The sequence below is a fragment of the Pararge aegeria genome, chromosome 2 (genome assembly GCF_905163445.1).
Source record: "Pararge aegeria chromosome 2, ilParAegt1.1, whole genome shotgun sequence".
NCBI classification, from domain to species: Eukaryota; Metazoa; Arthropoda; class Insecta; order Lepidoptera; family Nymphalidae; genus Pararge; species Pararge aegeria.
Window position 1 is genome coordinate 8,473,837 of NC_053181.1, and position 23,806 is coordinate 8,497,642.

At 32.8% G+C, this 23,806-nt stretch overlaps 2 protein-coding genes across 8 annotated transcripts; one reads left to right on the forward strand and one right to left on the reverse strand.

The window, feature by feature from the left end:
* Nucleotides 1-1,327: 1,327 nt before the first annotated feature.
* On the forward strand, nucleotides 1,328-20,686 carry LOC120629156 (sodium/hydrogen exchanger 7). 7 transcript variants are annotated; one of them, XM_039897974.1, is made up of 16 exons: nucleotides 1,328-1,802; nucleotides 3,649-3,804; nucleotides 4,588-4,748; nucleotides 5,304-5,519; nucleotides 7,416-7,489; nucleotides 8,631-8,772; nucleotides 10,027-10,132; nucleotides 10,800-11,002; nucleotides 11,476-11,587; nucleotides 13,588-13,747; nucleotides 14,249-14,300; nucleotides 16,082-16,111; nucleotides 16,930-17,004; nucleotides 18,065-18,253; nucleotides 19,144-19,227; nucleotides 19,844-20,686. In XM_039897974.1, the coding sequence occupies exons 1-16, from the start codon at nucleotides 1,574-1,576 to the stop codon at nucleotides 19,907-19,909; spliced, it is 2,055 nt and encodes a 684-aa protein (XP_039753908.1). In that variant the 5' UTR covers nucleotides 1,328-1,573; the 3' UTR covers nucleotides 19,910-20,686. The 7 variants fall into 7 exon arrangements, with proteins under 7 accessions (XP_039753908.1, XP_039753925.1, XP_039753917.1 ...); XM_039897991.1 differs by lacking the exon at nucleotides 16,930-17,004 and adding an exon at nucleotides 16,523-16,591 and having other exon boundaries at nucleotides 19,695-20,684; XM_039897983.1 differs by having other exon boundaries at nucleotides 19,695-20,684.
* A 1,345-nt stretch (nucleotides 20,687-22,031) lies between these two features.
* LOC120631874 (metallo-beta-lactamase domain-containing protein 1) lies at nucleotides 22,032-23,536 on the reverse strand. Its single transcript, XM_039901538.1, has 4 exons — nucleotides 23,248-23,536; nucleotides 22,964-23,128; nucleotides 22,603-22,716; nucleotides 22,032-22,257 (listed from the first exon to the last, which is right to left on the reverse strand). Exons 1-4 carry the CDS (start codon nucleotides 23,396-23,398, stop codon nucleotides 22,040-22,042), a joined length of 648 nt encoding a protein of 215 aa, XP_039757472.1. The 5' UTR covers nucleotides 23,399-23,536; the 3' UTR covers nucleotides 22,032-22,039.
* Between the last annotated feature and the right edge of the window lie 270 nt (nucleotides 23,537-23,806).

Sequence of the window (23,806 nt, forward strand, 5' to 3'; positions counted from 1 at the left end):
TCTTTTGCGATAACCTGCTCTCAGAATTAATAGGACAAATTATCAACACCTAACTACTCCGGCATCTAGAGAAACTGGTGTTCCTTATTCGTAATAGGGCTTTTGGCAATATCGATGGAATAAGGATCTAGTTTATTTACTCACTAATGGCCGGAGGTTATTGTCAATAAGAGAGAGACATTGGCAGTTAGCTTGTTTATTAGCTTTTTATTGGGTCTGACACAAAGCACTTATGCAGAACTATCATAGCATTGAGTCTTAGCAGCATTCAGACTTCTAATAAAGTAATAAATCTCCAGTTTTTTTAATGTGACGTTGGATGGCATCGAAATAGTTAACCAGTGTTTTATTCCGACGTAATGGCACGTCATTAAAACTGGCAATTTAATCACTTTACTCTGCCAAAAGTCTATAAAATGTAATTGTAGGTAACCTATTATTGACTTTATTTCTACACATTACAGAATAATAAAATAATTACAAATTATTATTCTTACAGTAGATTCACACCCACAACTTGGATAAATCCGAAAAATAATATTTATTTATAATTTTAAATCATCAAATAAAACTTTAAAAAATCGACTTTATAAAATAAATTTATTAATCTAAATTATAATTATTTTTTGTCTAAATTAAACTAGAAAAGAAAATAAACTTAAAAAGTAATAGAAGTATTAAAATCCAAATGATCTTCACAAAAGAACATCGTAGAAATTGCTTATTTCGTAGAATAATAATTAATTTTTAATTGAAGCCAACGATAAAATTTTTGATCCATTTCCATTAGAAGATTTTAAAAAGCAATCTGTCGACTCGATCGTTTTATTTACCCACAGATGACGCCACGCTGTTTGATGAAACAGTTTACGTGGCACTTTAATGCAAACAATTTTAAAGCCTGCTTTTGTTATATTTTTAATATTTTTCATGGTTATATTTAAGCACTATTATTAATTTAAAACACAAAATGAAAAGTAGTCCGATTCCCTGTCCTCATTATTTTTAAGTAATCTAGCTTATCTATTCATACAAATAGAGAATACATTTATCACATGCAAGTATTCGCTAATGCCATCTCAATATGCTGTGCATACATTATTCTATACACACCGTTCACCATATATGAATGGGTTTAAAATAACCACTTTAGTTATTTCGAATGGACAATTATTAGAATGATTCATGATTAGGCGCAAAATAAAACATTTTCAGCAATTGCCATTGAGGACACCAGCACTACAATATAGACAAATTCGTTTTTTTTAATTCTTATGGTACAGAGAATTGTCAATGTCATAAAGCTGTAGTCTGTCAATGTCATCTTGCCACTTCCCTTACATTTCAGTTTATGGCAGTTTGACAAAATCTAAAACAATTTTCCTCGATCGTCGAGAATTGAAATCACCGCATAGAAAACAAGGAAAACGTTATGCTAGACTAGCACTTATTGCTCAATTTTAACAATTTTCGTGGATGTCGTACTAAGAATGTGATTGTGTTGAATTGCGTGTAATGTTAACAGAAAAATCGATTTTTTCCGATGATGTGTTATTATTGAGAATATTTCAAAATGAATCCTGTCGTCGTTTCTGCATCTTTGATATTGTATCTGATTGCGATATGCCAAGGTTCCGGAACAGATATAGCCTTAGATGCAAAGGCAACTCTCCTTCATCGTATAGATAGTTTGAACTTATTAATTTACACTTGTCTCCTAACGTTAACTGTTTTGACTATATGGGTATTCAAACATCGTCGTGTAAGCTGGCTGCACGAAACTGGCCTGGCTGTAATATATGGTAAGTTTTTTTAAATACCTATTGATGTTTTATTACAGTACTAATTTGCTTGACATTGAATTATCATGTGATGAATGATGTGGCCTTGGTCGTTTGAGTACCTATTCTGAATTTGTCATGTTGATATGTCAAATTTGGTTGAATGTCCCATCACAATACTTATTTCACAGTCTTTTTAACAATTGTACCAATTCTATTGTACACAAATTGCTTGACTAAACTCCTTAAATAACACTATTCCTAGGTGTTAGTTTAAAGATTGACACCATTGCCCATTATCCAATTATCCAATAATAACAGATATTCAAGGTATAATGGTACCAGGTTCGTTGTACACTGTCCAGTTGTATAAATTGGCAGGTCTTAAGGTATTTTTTTTAACAAAGAAATAACTTAAAAAAAGTAAGGATTGCTTTAAGAAATGTTAATTTTACTGTACAGTATTATTGGAATATTACAATGAAACATTTTACAATCACAAGAATAATTATTAATTTGCTCTCTAGAGAGAATAAAAGTGAACGGAAAAAATAAATAAACCCTACAATTTCAAGCCTGTGTTAAATCTTTGAATATTTTATATCTTTGTAAATCACAATAAAAATTATAAAATACATTCTACAGTATGATTTTTTGGATCTGTGGTCCAAAAATAGGGTCCATGACAATAAACAACATAACACTGAAACTAATGATATAATAATTATATAGGCAGTTATCATTTCATTGTCCTGTGAAAGTGAATTGATGCCCATAAGGATTGGTTTGCAGTATATTTATGAGGTCTCTGCACGGCTAGCATGGGCAAGAAACAATTATCTCCCTGGGGAAAAGACAAAAATTTATCTTCTCCCACAACTTTATCAACTCTCAGGTGCACAAGTGGAAATAATATCCAAATAATATATTTGATGGCCAACTGGCTGACTGATTCAGTGGGCAGCAACCCTGCTTTCTGAGCCCTAGGCTGTGGGTTCGATTGTGTGATGAACATGATTGTTTTTCAGTGTCTGGGATTTAACTGTATATTATAAGTATTTATGTGTATTCTATTCATAAAAATATTCAACAACTATCTCAGTACCCATAACACAAGCTACGCTTACTTTGGGGCTAGAAGGCAATGTGTGTATTGTCGTAGTATATTTATTTATTTAATATATGTGTAATATGTGTATTAATAAACTGGGGAAAACTTTTTCAATTTTATTTTCCCATGCTTTAGCAGGTAGAGATGTTAATTACATTCCTTGTATCCCTTGTAATTGTATCCTTGTATCCTTGTCTCCCAGGGTATATAATTTTAGTCTCCTCCTTCAAGGGGTAAAAGTAGCAGCAGCAAGTCAATGTAATAATAACATTTATATTTTATTTTGGTCTATTGCTTTAGAATGAAAAACATACAATTGCCTTTTGGCATTTATAATGCTAAGATACTACATTCTAGTAATTTGTTATAAATAAGTAAGATTTCTTAGTTTAGTTACTTTTTTTAGAAGCTACTGCAGTAAGACAACTTTATTGATAGACAGATAGAGCATATTGTATGTGACAAATAAATTAAAATGGCTTGAACAATTTAAAACTTTTCCTATTTTCTCTTAATAAGTTTTTTAGGAGAAAGGATTTGAAAGAGACTCAAAAGAACTAACTACAACTAAAACATTTTAATTGGGAATTCTAGTAAGGAATTTGCCTTTCTTGCTCTGGCATTTGGATTGATTATTATTAATAATAATTCTTAAGAATAAGAACAAAACAATTCAATATTAGATGGTAAAAAGTTCACATAGTCTTCCACTCTTTGATATTATTATTAGTTATTAAGTAGCATTTATGTCCACAGGTCTAATAGTAGGAGCAATCATTAGATATGCGGGCAGTACAAATCAAGTTACCTATATTGATGCCCATCCAGATGCAGATACAAAGTACAACCTGTCTGTTCCACCAGACATTGTTCGGTTTCATTTCCCTGACAAGATACAGATATCATCTGGTGGTAAGTATGTTAGTTTATAGTTGAAATTACAGGAGGATTAATAAACTAAAAATCTTAAGCTTGAATCGCATATATATTTTCTCAGTCCGGTTGGTATAGTCTAATACAAATTGAGGGCAACTTGTCCTTTTCTGTATTATTATGTGGTGTACAATAAAAGTGTTTGGGATAATGCAGTTTAAAATGGTAGCGGGCTAATCTATTTAGACTATTTCTATATCTAGTTATAGTTATAAGATTTCTCTGGATAATGCCTCCATCCCATCCTTCAATAAATAAATCTAAATAATACTAGCTGTTGCCCGCGACTTCGGCTGCGTTTGATTTTGTTTTTTGATGTGGCATTAAATTTAGTTGTAGATCAAAAAAAAAACAGCATTGCTAAGCCTTAAATGAGGGATCTGGTGCTGTCCGCACAGTTTGGGCAAAATTAGACACATAACCTCTGTAGTCCAAAAATAAGTATTAAAATCGGTTATAATTTGTCGGAGTTATGTTGTAAAATCGTCAAGCACTCATCCCCTCTCCCAAAGGAACCGAGCTTAATGTTGGAATAAAAAGTATCCTATATTTCTTCTAACACTTCCAAGAATATGTGTACAAAGTTTCATGAGAATTGGTTAAGTAGTTTTTGCGTGAAAGCGTAACAAACAAGTTACATTGACATTTATAATATGTATAATTTAATATACATCAATATAAATAATAGTTTAAAATTATTCATAATATTATTTTTTAATTAATATTGAATACACCTGCTAAATGTACTGATAAATCTTTTAGAAGCACCTGTACCAAACAAGACCTACGCATACAGCTTCAGGGGTGAGATAGTCAATGTAGAGCAAAATGAGATTGACCTGAAAGCAACATTTGACCCGGAAATATTTTTCAATATAATCCTACCTCCTATCATATTCCATGCTGGATATTGTTTGAAAAGAGTAAGTTTTTATGAAATTAATACATCCATTATGTAGGCTTTCTTAACAAGAACTATGCGTAGGATGTAACTATGTGGAGTACCTAAAGTCTCCAAGATTCATAAGCTCTCTTCAGGGCGGGTTGCCAAGGAGCTGCTAAGGCTTATTGATGTGCCAAATTTCAATAATTTTGATTAAGCTTTTGAGCAATTAATAGTTAAAATAGAATCTTCATAATTTTAATCTTACTTATAAAATTAAATATTGAAGTTATGCCCTACCGGGTTGCAGTGAGCTGCTGGACGCAAGCGGCACAAAACGTAGGCAAAAAGTAGTTGACGTCCATCGATTGGTGCGATGATGATGAATTCAAATTTACTAATATAAATGACACTTAAGCAAGGCTTCGACTTGGCTTTAACGGTGAAGGAATCGTGAGGAAACCTACATGCCTGTGAATTTTCATAACGTTCACAAAGTCGTGTAAAGTCTACCAAACCGAAGTTGGCCAGCGTGGTGGAACTACATCCTAAACTCTTTGCTACGATGAATATAAATGTTCAAAATTTATTTCAGAAATATTTCTTTCGTAATCTTGGTGCAATATTGACCTTTGCAATGGTGGGCACAGCCCTCTCTGCCCTCGTCATTGGTTCTCTGATGTATGGCTGTGTTCAACTGATGCCTGCATCGCTAGCTGCGAGTTTCACATTTCTGGACACACTGTATTTTGGCGCTTTGATTTCACCCACTGATCCATTGACTGTTCTTGCTATTTTCTCACAATTAAAGGTAACAATCAAGTATATAATTTATTTTGTTGGTAATTCATATTGATCCTCTGATTGTGTAAATATTTAATTTTTTTAGAAAATAATAATAGAGTACCCATAGATTATTGTAAATTTCCGCTAAAACTTCTCTCTGATGCAATCTATTTGAAATTAATAGCGAGGTGTAAATAGTAAAGTTTTGAACACGGGGTAATGCTGTATTCATCTTAGGCGCCCGTTATATAAAACATTGCATTAAGCTATTAACTACATTACGCCTGTAAATATAACACTAGCCTATTACTATTCCATAATAGTCAATTTCAAAAATACGGGGCAGCTGCCAAAGAACGATATGAAATCAATCACTTCATATTCTTAAAATGGTTGTACAAACAAACTGATTGACGGTCGATAAGTGTTTGGTGCATTACACAAGTCAGATAAAACATTAATTTTATTTTCTGCACAGTTTGTGTAGGAAATCAATAGCTTGTGTTCTTAATTATTGACGGTTATGTCCAATCGTTTTACCGACTATTGCAACCAGAATTTACCGAGTGATATGTACCGAGCCAGTGCCAACAATACACACCTACGTACTTTTTTTGTTTCATTATGTCAAATTAATTTTAAATTTTTAAAATGCCTATTTTTTTCCGCTTTATATACTAGCGTACCCAGCCCGCTTCGCCGGGCTAGATTTTGCTTTATTTTATTTAAACAATAAACTTACATCATTAAATTTTAAATTTAAGTCTCATAATATATTAAATCATTTATTTCTCTCCGTATTCTATTCTCTTCTCTAGCGGGTGAAGATCATTATCTACACTCATATACACCCAACAATAGAATATCATCATAGTAAATAAAAGCTGTATTTGACAGTTCAAAAATAGGAGTGCTCCGAACGTCACCAAACTTTACAGGATTACTCGCCAGGTCAATCCGGAGATTCCCTGAAAGTTTCATTGAAATCGGTCCAGCCGTTTCGGAGCCTTTACGGAACATACCCACACACTTTCTCTTTTATATAAGTAGGTACCTATTATATGAATTATGCATATGATAGAAGAACATATAATTGTGGTCTGGCCGTAATAATGCTGTAGGTTATAAAACCAGTTGGTTACATATTTGCACAATTTGAACAATGTGGGATCCAACCTTACAGAAAGTGAAACAGGGTAGCCTCGGAGTGTAAATGGAACAAATTATATGATGATGAAGGTGATGATAATATTGGTTTATTATCTACTAAACGAATTAAATTGCAATAATATGTATTATAAGATTATTATAAGAGCAAACAACTCATGTATATTAATTCTAATCATTTAATTAAGATAAAACAACTGATATCGCTATCATACGCTATCTTTAACGCTTACGTTTTTATATACACAAAATATACGTAAAGTAATAATATTATATAGATTTATGAAAGGTTACAACCAGTGTGGAATAAGTAAGAAGCGCATAAAAGCGCTATTTCTATAGCAATATTTATAATCAGTACTGTTGATGTTAGTACCGAATGGGCAAAAAATCCCAAAAAGCAACACTTTTTCTATTGCACTATAAGTTAGCCCTTGACTGCAATATGTTAAGTAAAGATGCAGTCTAAGATGGTAACGGGCTAACCTGTTACGCTATTTATTTATACTTATGAAAGTTCACGTTTGGCGTAACTTATAGTTGCCGAAAGGTTTTGTTTACTAGACTTCTACATAAATAACTGCAAAACGTCTCAGTTCAAATAAAAATACGCGGTGACAACCATAATATAATTTTCATTTAAGCTTAAAAGGAGTAACGGTTTAGTACGACTACATAGAAAAAAAGGGTCCTAGGTTTCCTGACTATTACTTTTAATATTTCTCATGTTTTATTCAGCCGAACTCTTCCACAGGTAGACGTCAATCTATACGCCATGATATTCGGCGAGAGTGTTCTCAACGATGCAGTGGCTTTAGTCCTTAGCGGGTGATTATAATTTTTTTCTATTACTTTATTCTAGTATACTTCCGACCGAATCGACTGTTAAGGAAGGCGAAGGAAGAAGGAACGACATATAGCCTAGTCAGGGTCCTTAACTAACTACTAATAGAAAATTTGTAAAATAAGTCGCCACCCAACTATTTTCCTGAATACTTTGATCAAATTATGAGTATTTATAATAAGAGAACAAAACAGCTATTGGTTGTTGTAGTTTTCTGCACGATAACGCACTGAAACGTTAAATTGCATCATCACGAAAACATAGTTAAAATTAACTAAACATTATTGCATTGACATTGATATTTTAATTAGTTTTGAGAAACGTGAAGCCTATCAAGTATAATTCCCGCTCGTTAAAAGCTCCACTTATATGTAATTTGTAATTCTACCCCAACAACAGCTTTTCCCTTCTCTTTCGGACTTTACCCTTCGTTAAGAAAGTTGACAAATGATCTTAATCTACTGAACACTGTTTGTTTATTTCATTAGATATACCAAAGATACACTGAATTATCATTAATAATTTTAGATTTTAGTTTATTGTCCGAGTACAGTTATCACTTACAGGTATACACAACATTGAAGTAAAAATAATTAAATTAAGTTAAAAGCAAAAATAGTAAGAATTAAAGAATTAATATTAAACAAATGAAGTGTTTTATGGAAAGTATATTTTCCATTCGCACAGTATTGAGCATACTAAAACTAGGCTACATATAACAGCAATCTATTTATTTTTAGTTTAGACACACTAAATACCAAAATATTCTTTACTAGCTTTAGCCCGCGTTCTACGAACGCGTTTATTACGGTTTTCTTCCAAATCCCGTCGGAACCATTTGTTACCCTGGGATAAAAAGTAGTACCTACTACCTATACTCACCTTCTTTTCAACTCTACTCCAAGTCAAGTTGATTGGTTGTTTAGTTAGACCGTAAAGAAAGGACATAAAACCGACAAACATATTTTCGCATTTATAACATTAGTAAGGATAGTAAGGATTTATTCTGCCCTCCAAAATTCTATAATACTACGTTCGTGTAACTTTCAAACATAATTTGCATGAAAGAATTTCCTTAGTTTAATGTCTAATAAAAAGGTAATAACGACTTTAAATTGATTCCAGAGCCATACAAAACTACGAGAAGAGGTACTCCGTCGATGGTGGATTCGAAATAACCGCATTCCTCGCGGCGATCGGCGATTTTATTGGAATTTTCAGTCTTTCGCTCTTAGTGGGCGCTCTAATTGGATGTTTGACTGCATTGATATCCTTTTCATATAATCTATTTATCCCTTTATCCCTACTTGAAATGTTTCGACGAAAGTTGATGTCTTGAAGAATTCGTAATCGTAAAATTAAACAACACAGCTATGTGTTTATTGGAAAATTCGTAATGAACAAAGTAAAATTTGGCCACGTCATCATCACCACTTCAACCGATGGACGACAACTGCTACACATAGGTCTTTTGTAGTGAGTTCATAAGTGCATTCCAGTACCTTGGGACCCCGACGTCCATCGGTTCTCCGAGCTATGGGCCGAGCCCATTGCCATTTAAACTAATAGCTCGTTGAGCTATGTCTGTAACTCTGGTCTTTTTTACGGATCTCTTCATTTCTGAATCGACCACGTAGGGATAGTCCAAGAATAGCTCTCTCTATCGCCCGTTGCGTAAGCTATTTTGTATCTAGAGCATCCTCTGACCTTGAAACTAACGTCACGCAAGATGCTCTGCCAATTTTCGACAGCATCCGTGGGACACCGACGTCTTTCTAGTACTGGAAAACACGTAACTAAAACTGTAAACACTGCCGATTTCCCTTCAACCTGTCACAACAACAGCCGTACATCTGCACAACTGATGGCAAATTCCTGACCTTGAAAATAACACTTAAGGTGCTAAATCTTTCTAAATGAGGTTGAAATGACTTAACTTTTAAATCTAGGCAGTTCTTTACAGTGAAATAAAGATATTTTATTCTTGACCATATTTCTGTAAAAATGGTTATTCATTTTAGACTGTTCAGTAAAATTCTCTCGATAGAGAAAAGTGTGAAAGCGTGTAACGATAATTTGAAGTACATTTTTCTTATTTATTAATTCAATTAAAGGGATAAAATAGAGTATTTCGGTTACTTTAAATTTTGTTGATTACTTATTTTTACCGATTTAAGTTTTAGTAAAGTAACACTTAAATTACAATATAAAATTAATTTTATACTAAACTTGACTTCTAGTAACCAAATGCGTTGTTACTTTTAAAGCTATTAAATATTTTAGTACTATGCCTCGTGCATTCAATTAATTATCTACCGTATTGTTCGACGAGATTTCTCTCTGACGAAAATAAGCGTTTGGTTTTGAACTTCTGTACTTCCTAACGATTTATGAGGTCTTTCTTAACAATTTATATCGAGCTCTGTAGCTGCATTTATAAGCTTAATAATTTGCATTTAGTTTCTATATAATTCTATTATACCTGTATACCTATAAAAATGATTCTTTAACCTAGAAACACATGACTAAATTCACTCATGTACGAGATTGGCCGCTGCTTGAATCTGCGTTGTTTGTGCTAACGTCTTATGGTGCCTTCCTTATCGCTGAAGTCTTCGAATTAACAGGTAAGGACATACTTACTTTATTGTACTTACAGGTTTATAAACTAATTAAATCTATATTTATCAAGTCTCTAAAACATTCTAACGTAACTGTCTAACATATCACAACTTTAGCCCGACACTGATCGGATGACTGGTCATTTGTTTGTCTGCTACCATTTGGTCTGCGGGTAATTTGGCCGCACTAAAAATAATATACCTACTACGTGTAATAAACATAAACTTCTCCTATTCAATTTTGCCGTACTTTGGCAGGTGGTCACGTAAATTGTATCCCTTGTCAGGATATATAATCGGGACATACAGTTTCGACTCCTGCCTTTGCTAGCCGTGCTTGTATATAAGAATTTCTAATTTTACAACCACAGAATTAAGAACATACAGAAACCATGTACACGACTGATATTATAGCATCCAAAACCACTTCACTTTAGCATTGTTTCTCGAACAGGCGGTTAGTCACTTCATTCATTTAGCAACAGTAATTATATTACCTCTAATGTTCTAAACGTTTACCATATGGGAAATATTTGTGAGCTAGCAACATTCCACTGGTGTGAAGTGAGACGTGCTCGGGGCGTCTTCTCTCCTTTTGGACACAATGCACTGCATGCAGTATTGGATGAATGTGCATTCTGTATGTTCTTAATTCTGTGATGTGACATTGCAGGAGTGGTTGCCGTACTATTCTGCGGTATATGTCAAGCTCACTACACCTACAACAACCTGTCAGCTGACTCCAGGAACAGGACAAAGCAGCTGTTCGAGCTGCTCAATTTCCTCGCAGAGAATTTCATCTTCACATACATTGGAGTGTCAATGTTCACATTCCCGAAACATCACTTCGATCCGTGGTTCATCATTGCTGGATTTGTATCCTTTAAAATTAAACTTTGATTTATCTGACTCATTTTTAGCAAAATGGAATATATTTTTATAGTTTTTCTTGGTTACTAAAGGTGGCATGATATTAAAAGTGTAGTTAAAACCTTAACCTCAAGAATGGAGCTATCTTTTCCATTAAAGATCTTTCTAATCCGAATGGTTGTTTCAAGTATGCGCTAAGCATTCAAACATATGAAAAACTTTTCAACTTTATTAAAAGCATAATTCGAAAAAAACACAGTAATAATAATCTTTTTGGTTTTGTTCAAAAATATTAACCATGTTTGTACCTTCTAAATTACGATAATATTGAACAAATAAAACTGAAGTTTACCTATCATTCTAAACATATGGATTTACATAATAAAGTTTCTATACAAAAACCTATAATTGATTTGCATGTAAACTATTTTAGTTCAATCGTATCCAACGTATTTTTTTTTGACATAATAATTTAACAGCTGACTTCAATGCTTGGCCGCGCAGTGAACATCTACCCGCTATCGTTTTTATTAAACTTAGGGAGAAAACCACCGATACCAATGAACTTCCAACACATGCTATTCTTTTCTGGTAAGTTATTTTAGTTTTTATATATTTTGATGTAATTATTACTGTACGAGTTCATTTTAAATAACTCAATCGGAGAAATATTAAGTCGTTCCCTCGTGGCAGAATGGTCGTAGTCAGTGGTGTGCACTTCATACATGCACAAAAGCACTACCTGCTGTAACTGTTTTATAGACCTCGTATAAGAGGATCTTTTAATTTACGGCCGACTTCCTGATTTATTTAACTCTGCATACAATAATAAGAAATAGTGTTGTCACTAGATGACGCTCTTTCAATACCATATGAAACTTATTTAACTTTCTCGCAATCGACGGCCTAGTGGCGCAGTGCGCAGCGACCCTGCTCTCTGAGTCCAAGGTCGTGGGTTCGATTCCCACAACTGGAAAATGTTTGTGATGAACATGAATGTTTTTCAGTGTCTGGGTGTTTATCTGTAATTATAAGTATTTATGTGTATTTCATTCATAAAAAAAAAATTTCATCAGCTATCTTAGTACCCATAACACAAGCTACGCTTACTTTGGGGCTAGATGGCGTTGTGTGTATTGTCGTAGTATATTTATTTATTTATTTAAAGGTAGAAAATCTCACACTTGGCTCAAAGTCGGTAATTGAAGAACAAGTGGCAGATCTGATTAAATAGGTCTATATGCTTTCCCTCGTTGACCGACGGTGCATTACTGATATGGCTTTTTAAGGAAGCTCGTAAATGGTAATTTGGTAGCTCTTGAACTTTCATTGTCTGCTAAGAAGAAGTTACCTAGAGTTGCTACTCGCAAAACTTTTTATGTAAACAGCGGTAGAACTAATTTGGGTAGGAATGCCGCTCTAAATCGCCTAAGTCGTGTCTATAATGATCTTGCTCGCGCAGATAGCAACATTGATCTATTTTGTCTAAGGCCAAAGAATTTTAAACGTGCTATTATTCCTGCTTTGTCCGCAATCCGGTCTGCACTTTTCGATTGTAATTTTTAGTTTTATTTTTTGTTTTTTAGTTTTTCTTGTTGTAATATTTATATTACATACAATAGTTTGTAGTGTTAATATTAGTAATTTTGTAGTAAATGCTGTGCACACTTTTAAGTGACTAGTCACAGTGATTAGAAACAAAATATTTGTAATTTTTCTTTACTACGTATTGTGAACAAGCTGTTGGTGTTACTTTAATAAATAAATAAATCTTGTTGGGAATCGACCAAGTTGAAGCGTGCCTTAGACCCGACTGATTCACACCACATGTTCAATAGAAAATTAAGTTCTTATATTATTGTGATGGGGAAAAAACTTAATTATTTGCATTGGATTAGCGCAATTCTCTGCTCTGTTTTATGCTCCCTGAGTACGGAGACGTTACGTTACGTTGAGGATATCAGCGTAAAATTACGTAATAAAGTGTTGGAGACTTTATTTCTTTTTTTAATTCAATAACTAAATAGCCGGTATAATTACAGACACATGAGGCTTTACAAATATGCCTAAGGTTGATCGACACAGGGCGGTATTTTGTAAGTCGTGTTTGTTGCATAATTCAAAATTTCTTTATTCATGTAGGCCTTTCACGGGCACTTATAAATCGTTCATACATATATGTTTACATAATTGTAAGGGGATGGTGATAACTTCGTTCGCCAACTTAAACCTTAAGCTACGAGGGTTCCAAACGCGCCCTGGTCTGGGTAATTTTTTTTTTCGTTATTACCAAATTACAGTAAATTTATATTATAATAGGATTTTTCTGTAAGCTTACGTTTTATATAAACTTTGAACTTATTGAGAGACATCTCAAAGATTTCATATACAATTGCCCTTGAATGAATTTGCAATTTTGTATAGCCTAGTAAACTGCAAAACGAGTTTTTTTTAGAGTTTATTAAATATTAATATGACCTGCGAAGTGTTGCTCTGGTTATAGACGATCGTTTTCCAGTCTAATGAGCGCTGCCAACGGCTTGGTCCGTCAATTATTAAAATAAAAACCATACTTTAATCTATGTTTGTAGGTCTCCGGGGAGCTATGTCTTTTGCCCTGGCGATCCGCAACACGGTATCCGAGGCGCGGCAAGCGATGTTGACGACCACTTCGCTCATTGTCATCGCTACCGTCGTGCTACAGGGCGGGGCCGCCACCCACGCGCTGGCATACTTACGAATACCCACCGGGTGAATAAGACTTCTTTTTTTTTTACATAAAATTGACAGAAAAAAGATTCCGACGAATTGAGAACCTCCTCTTTTTTGAAGTCGGTTAAAAATAGTAGTTTTATGTTAAAACTAACTAAAACACGTGTTTTTTTGCACACAGATCTTGAACCTAAACTACATTGGCAGGACTAAATTTAGGAATATCATTAGGTAAAAACCACTTTACGCTAGCGGAGTATGAGATAGCCTCACTTTAAGACCTGTCAATTAAGTGTCGTTGTTTCGTTGAGAGACTTGTATGCAGCAACAGTTATCAGTTATCTGCTCTAAAAACGTTACGACGATACGACAACTATACGACGTTTTCATATCCTACATTTAATGAAAACTTGTGTGTCGCCGTTTTAAAATAAAAAAACAGGTTCAGAAATGTTGCAATTGTTCTATTAATTTTATTTCATTTGTAGCTTAGACTGGAATTCATAAGTTATTGTTTTACATGCGCATTTTATTTTACAGTCAAGGACAGAATGATGAAAACGAAGCGCTACCTTACCGTGACGTAAGAAGTGTAAGTAACTCGTTAAGATGTTATTAAAATGATTTACTACAGTTAATTTGTATAACCGCACTCTATGCACCACAATGTAGTATGTAATTTCCATGAAGCAATGGTTGGTTATAGTTTACCGTTTGCATAACACATTAAAATCACTTTAGCATAATTTTTCTTTCTGTATCTATAGCACCTCTTATGGGTTATTGAATTTTCGGATCCTTATTTATTATAAACTTAAATTTTTTAATAGTTTTAGTTTTTTGGACATTATGAAAAATTGTTTACTTTTGGATCCTTCTTTTTAGTTAAGTTCATTGAAGGAAACGCTATCAATCCTTCCCGCTTTCTGTTTGTTGCTTTTACTAATAAAACGGTAGAATGCTGTTTACTCAACGGTAGTTTAGCGTCGAATAGTAACACAGTACACATCCGCATTTGTATCGTTTATCATAGATTACTAAATATTCGTGCCATTTCTTAAGACAGATAGTGTAATTATTTTTTTATTGTGACGTTTCCCTCACCAAGCACGTCATATTGTTTATCTGTCGTTTTTTTATTACATGGAACTAAATTTCAAACATGCAATTCCAAATTAATAAAAAAATTTAATAAATTGTAATTAAAAACAAAACATTGCGATCAAATGCAGACGCACTGTAGCGTCACCTAAGAAGAGCTCTGGCGCTTTCACTGCGCAGGGAATGATTTTAGCAAGCTACATAATAATGACAATGGTGACAACTCTGTTTTACACAAATCTCTTATCTTAACTGAATTGTTCGGTATTCACGTATTGTATGAGTGAGTTTTTATTAAAATATGTCAAGTAGTAATAATATGCAGTAAAGTTTCTTGTTTTAATACTAGTTTGTTAAGTTTTGTGTTTATTAAGTTTATAGACCTACTATTTAATCATGTTTTGATATTAAGTTCTAAGAAATAAGTGATGTGTTTTAACAGTGCACTTTATAAGTACGTTAAATTACAGTATGAAAAATATGAATCCTGTACATGCCACTAGTCCGCGGTAGAATATGTGATATCCTAAATACAGTTATAACTAGTTAGGAGTCAGATACTCACCCACACCAGGGCCAAATTATGACTTTTACCTAAATATATTCAAATATTTGTGGGTCATAGTAAACCTTGTTGTGATACATATATATAAAAAAAATAAAAAAATAAAAATAGAATTAATAAGTCTAAAACAGTGATATCCTTTTCCACGATGAGTTTACAAAAGGGGATGGCACTACTTTTGACAGACTTATCAATTTAGTTTAGTCTAAAGATTCATGATAATTCATTCAGAACTGGCACCATTCTGTTAGATACTATAATGTTTAACGTAAAAGAATTAACTAAGATAAACGTATAACATGACTTTATAAACATTAATCAACTGATAATCTTCATGCACTAATTCGCATGCAATTGTAAAAATTGTTCACTATGTAGGACGACCTTCGGAGATCTTTTTACAAAACGCGACCTGTACTTGTTTGTTTGTTTGTTTTTTTTTTGTTTGTCATCAAAAATGTCAATCATATATTAGATGTTATTAATTTCATTTGGAAATGCATCACACAAACGCCTGCTGTAATATTTAATCCTCTCAAACTAAGATAAATAAACTTAGTTTAGGTTTAGTACGTTTTTAATACGTTACGAAAACGTGGATAAACTACAGAGGATCAGATATCATGACAGGTTCTTACCATGGCGCCAAGAAAAACGTATGCTTATACGTTACCGCGCATGTGATTAATCAGAACTTATTGTGGCAGCTGTACCAGTCCACGGAAACAAGCAGACCGGTATGTAAATACATGTACACGAAATGGCTTTAAATGTCCCATTAAGCTTTCATTTTCATCGACGTTATAATTACTATTATATCGAATCCCAACATAATTTCGATTTTATTTGTAGGTACGATTTTACAATATTGTGGTACAGGCCTCACAAATCTTCCTATATCAAAATTTTATAACCCCCCACTGGGGGGTTATAAAATTTATTTGGGGCAAATTATGATATTATTATATTATTAATATGCAAGTTAAAAAATTGAAAGATCGATAACATTTTCATATCACATGTTAAAATACTGAGATGAAACTTATAATGCCAAAGACCTACCAATTCTGGAAACTGAAATTGCAATTGCCATCACAATATTCTGCCCATTTGCAATTAAATTCATTGTTCGATATTTTGTTGTTTAGCCTGCTGATATAAGTTTCGACCTCCGAAATTTGGACTCCAATCAATCGCCTAATAGCGACAGGGCATCAGTAAGAAAAGACCATTAAGAATATTGACATACTCGTAATATGACTTACTGCACAAATGTCGGCTCTAATACTCCTGGCAAAGTACTAACAGCATGACCTAACTTTGCCTAATCTTATGGTTACGGAATACTTAAAATGGCACGATAACAATGTATGGGGAATCCTCAGCCGACTTATCATTACTGTTGTAAAAATGTCTCTTTAGTTTTGTAGCTTACTTATTTACAATCTTTTAACTAAAGTTCAGAACGAAAAAGGCATTTCTATCACAGTTTCACAGATCACAATAAAATGCATGTTACTTTATTTTATTTTTTTTATTTGGTTTCAATGTCTAGAACGGCCGCATGGTAGTAAAATGGGGCAAAGGCGAAAATGAAGTGGTTATGCCTTGGCAACTTAACTCTTTCGAAGTATGTAATTTCTTATCTATTGCAACTTTTTTTTGTGTTAATGGCATGGCATGGTCATGAGTTAATCAATATTACTCATGAATGCATGCTAATGTGTGACTGTAACAACTTAAAAAAATATCACTTATAACCATAAAAATTGCATAATAATACATATGTATTTAATCTACATAATAATAATTTATCATACTCAATACTAAACCAAAAACTATGTTGTTACAGGCATTCAGTTTTAGTTTATATTCTAAAGTGTTGAACATATTAAATTCATACTCATAAAAATGTGTTTAATAATACTGGATTAGTTAGCATGAACTGTGTACTACAAAAAAATAATGTTTGATGTTTGTCAATCGTTTGAACGGCGATGACTTATTTTGGACACATTTTCTTTACTCCTCTTTAAACCCCTCTCTTTTCATGTTCTAATGTAATTTTATTGTTCATTAAAGGGTCCTTGAGCTAAGAACGATAAAGGCACATAATTCCATCTTTTGAATTTTGTGTGTTTGTGTATATTTCTGCATAACTGAATGAAAGTAATTTCTAACAAACCAAAAATAGAACATTTTATAACTATTGGTTTACTTAACCCTTACATTATCATAGTAAATATGGGTAAAAATGGGTAAAAATCCAGACTAATTGACTAATAATGAGAAACATAAGAATACGGTTAATTGTTAAATCAATATCTCGTCGTATTATTTCAAACTTAACGGCTCTAATATAAAGAGTGGAGGAAATAACTTAGTAAAAATATTTACTTCTGTTAACTTGCACACAAAACTTTTATTTACATTACTGCAAATGTTATCTTCCACTTCACCAGTTACGTCCACTAAGTTACTTAAAGGAAGACCAGACTCCATAGAGGCGTGCAACTTGTTTAGATTATTTGTTGATAAAATATAGAGATGACATTCAGCTGTTCTGTAAAAGCTCTTAAAAAAAAACAAAGTTGTTAAAAAACTGAGTTCATGTAGAAAATAATTGACTTTTACAGATATTAAATTATAGATGTTTTATATATAATTTAATATTATTAATTCCAAAATAGGACACACCGCATGGCAACGGTGACGGTGGCGGTGAAAAGGCCCGCCTAGCTCGACTGTGGGGTGCCGTAGACTCCAAGCTACTTAAACCACTGCTTACCCACGCTCGGCCACCCCTGACTGAAACACTTCCCGCCTTTCTGAGACCTCTGGGCAGAATATTAACCACAACAAGGCAGTATACACAATCTGTGAGTATATTTAATTTAAGCTGTACTTTATAACTCACTATTATAAAAGACAAGACGTACGCACAGCTTTGGGTAAGTATTGTGATGTTTTTTTTTTTGCGTAAGTAATCCTCTTACAGCAGGGTAATTTAGCGCTTATGAGCTGCCATAGAGGCCAATTTGTTTTATTGTATTTCTTGTTATAACTCATTTTTGGTGAGATATCCTCATGCTTACCTCTCCTCGCCTCACCGGAAAGCGTGTACGAACGGAACCCCACGTTGTTAGTCTCTCTTTGAATAATGGCAAGATTACGGAATGCTTTTGCACCGAACCACAACCCATCCAGTTTCGTTTGAATACAAAAATATTGTGTTACGATTTAGTTTTTTACAAAGTTCGCTTCAATCCAATAATAGGAAACTTTATCAGAATACGATATCCGTTAACCAGGTTATTACGGCCGCCGGTACCAATTGGGCAGGTATGAGCGTTGACTGGGTTAATCGACCGCTCGTATTCAATGGGATATTAAACTTATGAAAATTAAGCTTAATTTGCTATCCGCGAACAGCAGGAGAATCTGTATGGTGTAATTTATAATTACGTATACTCCACACCAAACAGATCCTCGGCAATGTACCCTCTACGCACGTTTCGCTCCGAAACCGGAGCATCCTCAGGAGATGTTGACTTTGCAATGAATAATTGTTAAGTCAACAATTATTCATTGTAAAGTCATTGTAAAATGGATTTCCGCAAAGTAACGCTTGCTTCTATCCGGATATTAAACATTGCGGTGGTTTACGTGCGTTATTTCGAAACTGGATTTTGGGATTATCAGATAGGTTTTTAATATTAAATAGCTTCATAAATTTTACTTAAATACTTATTGACTTATTATCTTGCAGGAAAACAGCCTTAGAAGAACTGACTCAGATTCTGACTTGTGTATTGACGAACCACAACCAGTACCAACTACTATCGACCCACAGGTATACTTGTAATTATTTTTGGTTGTATTGTATTTTTTTTGTTTCATAAACTTGCTTAAAATGTAATGAGTATATGTATACATTGATATCTGTATGAAATCGGCTTTATATATCATTCTCTCTCTCTTTGCACTAGGGGTCACCCTTCTTTTATTAGGTAATACATGTAATTAACAATATAGACTATAGTCAGAATCGCAAGATTATTGAAAATGATTTTTATTTATGTTGTACCTGTATGATTAAAAACTGACTCGTCAAGTCATGATAGTGTGAGAAATGAGGGATATTTTATAATAGTAATTAAATAACACAAACACAAACCGGAGTCTTGCTATAGCGGGGTAAACTTAAGGCACGCATTAACAAATTGCTTGTGACGTATCCATGTTTTTTTATCAAGCGCTTTATTTGCTTATTTATTTAATTTTAGTTACATCTTTGACTTTTTTCTCATTTCGTTGCAGCTACCATATAATATACGGAATGGATACGGAAATGTCTAAGCTTTGTAGCATTAGTGATCCTCGGCTGTGATAACAGGTCTAGAAATCTAGATGTACATAGAATATTGTTTTCTTTAATAGGCAAATTGTTTCTTAATCATTGCACGCAGCAACTTTGGCCCGGACTCGTGGACACGAGAATCTCAGTAGAAGGTATCACCGGGAGTAATATATAGTTTTTAAGTAGAAAAAAATATATATACCTACCTACTACTCTCTTTGTGCCACGATAGGATGTGATGCCACTACGGATCTAAATGTATTTTGCTATTATCTAATGTAGCTAGTTGTAGCTACGACTGTTTAGAGTGGTTTTAAGAGTAGTGTATCGAAATAGTACCACGCGAATTCCTTTAGTATTTATTGCTTCGGTATACTTTTGTTTTGATTGTTTGTATCCTAAAACGCTTTCGTAGCTGTTAATAAACTGTTGTTAAAGCACGTTTAAAAGTTCGCGAAAGTACGAGTATTTAGTTTTAGTATTTCCATTTTATGGGTAAATGGTACAAAACGTAATAGAATTGTTAAAGATAAGTTTTTAGGGCACATTAATCACTCGGTAGTATTATGTTAACTATAAAATATTATTTATATGTTTATAAATGTAGTTGCAGAACAAAATATGATTTTAATTACCCACTATTGTTTTGCTATTTACTACTACTATATGTTTAAAATATTAAAACGTATTTATTAGGTATTAAATATTCATTATTAGTCTAGTCGACAAGTTGAAAATGGTCCAAAATAGAGATACTGCTCTTAAAATTATGTGCGATAGCTCATTGAATCCGGAATGACGCCCAGAAAAATGAGCCAAAAGCGTGTATTAGCACATAAAAAATTGCAAAAGTTATAAACAACTGAAGACGAAAAAATGGCATTTCGTTTTTTGCCAATATTTCATAATTATTATATTTAAGAAATTTTTAAAAAGATTCTGAAAGAGGAAATTTCCAATGAAAATATAATGAGATAAAAATCAAATGATCTAATGAGCTATCGCACATAATTTTAAGAGCAGTATCTTTATTTTGTACCATTTTTAACATGACGACTAGACTATATTTAAACTTGCTGATTGTGATATTTGGTAAATTGTGAAGAAGCTAAAAACCAGTATGCAAACACTGAATAATGAAACATACACAAAATAAACGTGTTTTAGTACTGACAAAAATATTGTTTTCTCTAATGCAATGTATGACATAAATAAATATTATAATACCTTTAGTATTAGATCTACTTTTTCTATCTTCGATATTTTTGTAACATTTAGTTATACTTTTTTATACTAAATTTCTATTTTTAAAGTAAATCTAGTCCACGATTTTCTTTGGAATGCTACGAAACTATTGATAATGTTTAGAACTTTAGTTTTAAACCTTGCTCTCATTCAATGGATATCACATGAAGTCACTGGTAAAGGGTTGTTATTTACTTAGTATTTGAGTTTTACTGTTGGTAATTTTAAATTGTTTGTAAGTATGTGACGTCAAGATCAAAATTGGTTTGTAAAACCCACAGTTGTTTAAACTATTTCTATTTGTGTCCATTTTTCGCAAACTGTTTGTCTTTCTAGTAATAAGTATTGTATGTACTTGTAAACCACATATTTTTAATTTAGATAAATGCTTATATTATGCCTTTATATGTCCTTGAGTGACATACAGAAGGCCATTGTTTATCACGAATTTTAAATGAGAAAAAATATTTCTTATATATATTATGTGTAATAAAATTTGATTCAAATCAGAAGTTTTATTTCCTGTTGGTATTTAGCAATATCTGAACCAATAACAACTGACGTTAACAATTTCACAGTACCTACTATGATTCGTCTTATTTTGGATGATCATTTTGACAGCTCACCTTAGGGATGAGGTATTGTATAATCATTAATGAAACTATTTTAAGATTTAAATACATAATGAAAATGCGTCATACATAATTGCATACCTTTAATATTAATTAAAAGTATTAACTATTGATATGCGCTTGACCTCAATCTCACCTGATAGAAAGTGTAGATGTGGCCTAAGATGGGGCGCGCTGGATAATATAAATATAATTTTGTTGATTGATGTTCGATTTATTTTATTTCAAACCGAAGTTAATAGTCTATTGTTGGTCACTAAACATGGCATTCACTTAGTGGGCAATACTCATTGATGAAGAACAACATTATTGGTATTGTTATATTATACCAGAAAAGAATACTAGGCTGCAACTGCACCTGCCAAAATGATCATCCTAAATTAGGCAAAGCATATTAATAAAAAGAAAATAATACAAAAATTAAATATTTAATCATCTTTATTTGCTTTATTTTTATCAAACTGTTGTTTAAGGGTTTCTATGATTTCATTGGTAACTTTAAACTGTGGTCCATGCCCTGGAACAATCCAATCTGCCAACTGAGCCACTTTCAACCTGTTTATTCTCTGTTTAGCTGGATCTTCACTTCCAGCGTCCAACCATATATTCGGGTCCTCTATGTCCTCAACCTTTTCAAATAAATCGCCTAGTCAAAAGAGAAAATTTGCTTTAAAGTTCTTGGTTTAAATTATTAGTGTGCTACTAATGCTATAAGTGCTACACTACTTTTATTAGAACATCATTCAAATGTGAAGTAAACTGAACAAGACAAAATATAGTGTAATTAGTGCTTGTGTATATTTACCTATGAAAGAATTTCTACCAAAAACATCTACCTATTTGATCATGTGAAAGTTCGAGAAATTGCTATATTTTCAGTCACTAGATGGCGCTCTTTTGATTCTATACATATAGTAGAAAAATTCCGAGCAACCAAATAGGTAGAAAATCTCACCTGTAATGCTATATTCTTTTAATAAAAAGTGCTTACCTGTAACAGCAACTGTTTGTTTTGCAGTAGAGTTAACCAATACAGTTACATCTGAAAGTGTATGTCCTGGGGTTGGGATCACTTTTACATTTTCATCTATAACAAATTCCTTCCCTGTAATAATAATTATATGTTTAACCTATATATTTCAGAAACCCAAGTCTTTTAATCCCCATTTCTCCCACTCTCCTCTCCATCATAAAAGACTTCTAAATCCTAAGCTTCTAAGCTTTTTAAATCTTCATCAATAATTTTAACGCCACATTTTCAATATTATGGTTACCTAAAGCTGATAATGACAGGAATATACTATAACATACTTACAAGTTTCACATATTTTTAGCATAATAGAGATAATTACCTTCATCAAATGGATGAATGTAATATTTAGTCTCAAATGAGACACTGAAGCCAACAATATGTTTAGCTTTTAAGAAAAGGTTGTTGTTTCCAATGTGATCTGAATGACCATGAGTAGAAACAACATAACTTATATCATCTGCAGTAATATTTTGCAGTTTCAAAGCTGAAAATTATAAAGAAAACTATAATGCCACAAGAATAAGATAACTATACACAAATATCAAACCAAAGCCTATGAGAACTGTAGAAGATATGATGCTAACTAAAATAAGCATTACTAACCACTTACAATTTTATTGGTATCCCAAGGAGTCATAGTATCTATTATTACATTATTTATACCCTTTAATAGGGTACAGCTGCAATTTGCACTCATTTCTTCTTCATTTTTTAATATGGAATAACCATCAAATAATACTACTATATCACACATTTTATAGGTAAATAATAATAATTTCCATAGAAAATAGTATTTTTATTTGTAATTTTTGCAAACGATATAGACTAAATTTTATCTTGCAAAAACAGATGTTTACTTCAGCGTATGGAGGGTAGAGGTAAGGAGAGTCATCTTATATGGGAGAAAAGTTGAAAAAGTGTCCAGTTGTATGCGCTAAATAACAGTTCAAAAATCCTCCACAATGGCGCTGGTGGATGCACAGGGTATGGTATGAATGTAGCAATCGTAGATGAATTGAAGTATGCCGAGTTAAAAAATTTAATGTCATTATCGACTAAAGTAGTTAATTATTGAGAATTTCAACAACTTACGTTGTACAAAATATTGTGGTAAATATAACCTTACTTCCTTGTTTATTTTTCAAGCCTACTCTAACAATAT

Coding starts and splice junctions, on each gene's coding strand:
- LOC120629156 (XM_039897974.1), top strand. CDS start 1,574: ATGAATCCTGTCGTCGTTTCTGCATCTTTGATATTGTATCTGATTGCG. Junction 13,748..14,248: donor TACTTACGAATACCCACCGG/GTGAATAAGACT, acceptor TTTATTTTACAG/TCAAGGACAGAATGATGAAA. Junction 19,228..19,843: donor CAACTACTATCGACCCACAG/GTATACTTGTAA, acceptor CATTGCACGCAG/CAACTTTGGCCCGGACTCGT.
- LOC120631874 (XM_039901538.1), bottom strand. CDS start 23,398: ATGTGTGATATAGTAGTATTATTTGATGGTTATTCCATATTAAAAAAT. Junction 22,717..22,963: donor CATTCATCCATTTGATGAAG/GTAATTATCTCT, acceptor TTATTATTACAG/GGAAGGAATTTGTTATAGAT. Junction 22,258..22,602: donor ACAAACAGTTGCTGTTACAG/GTAAGCACTTTT, acceptor TCTTTTGACTAG/GCGATTTATTTGAAAAGGTT.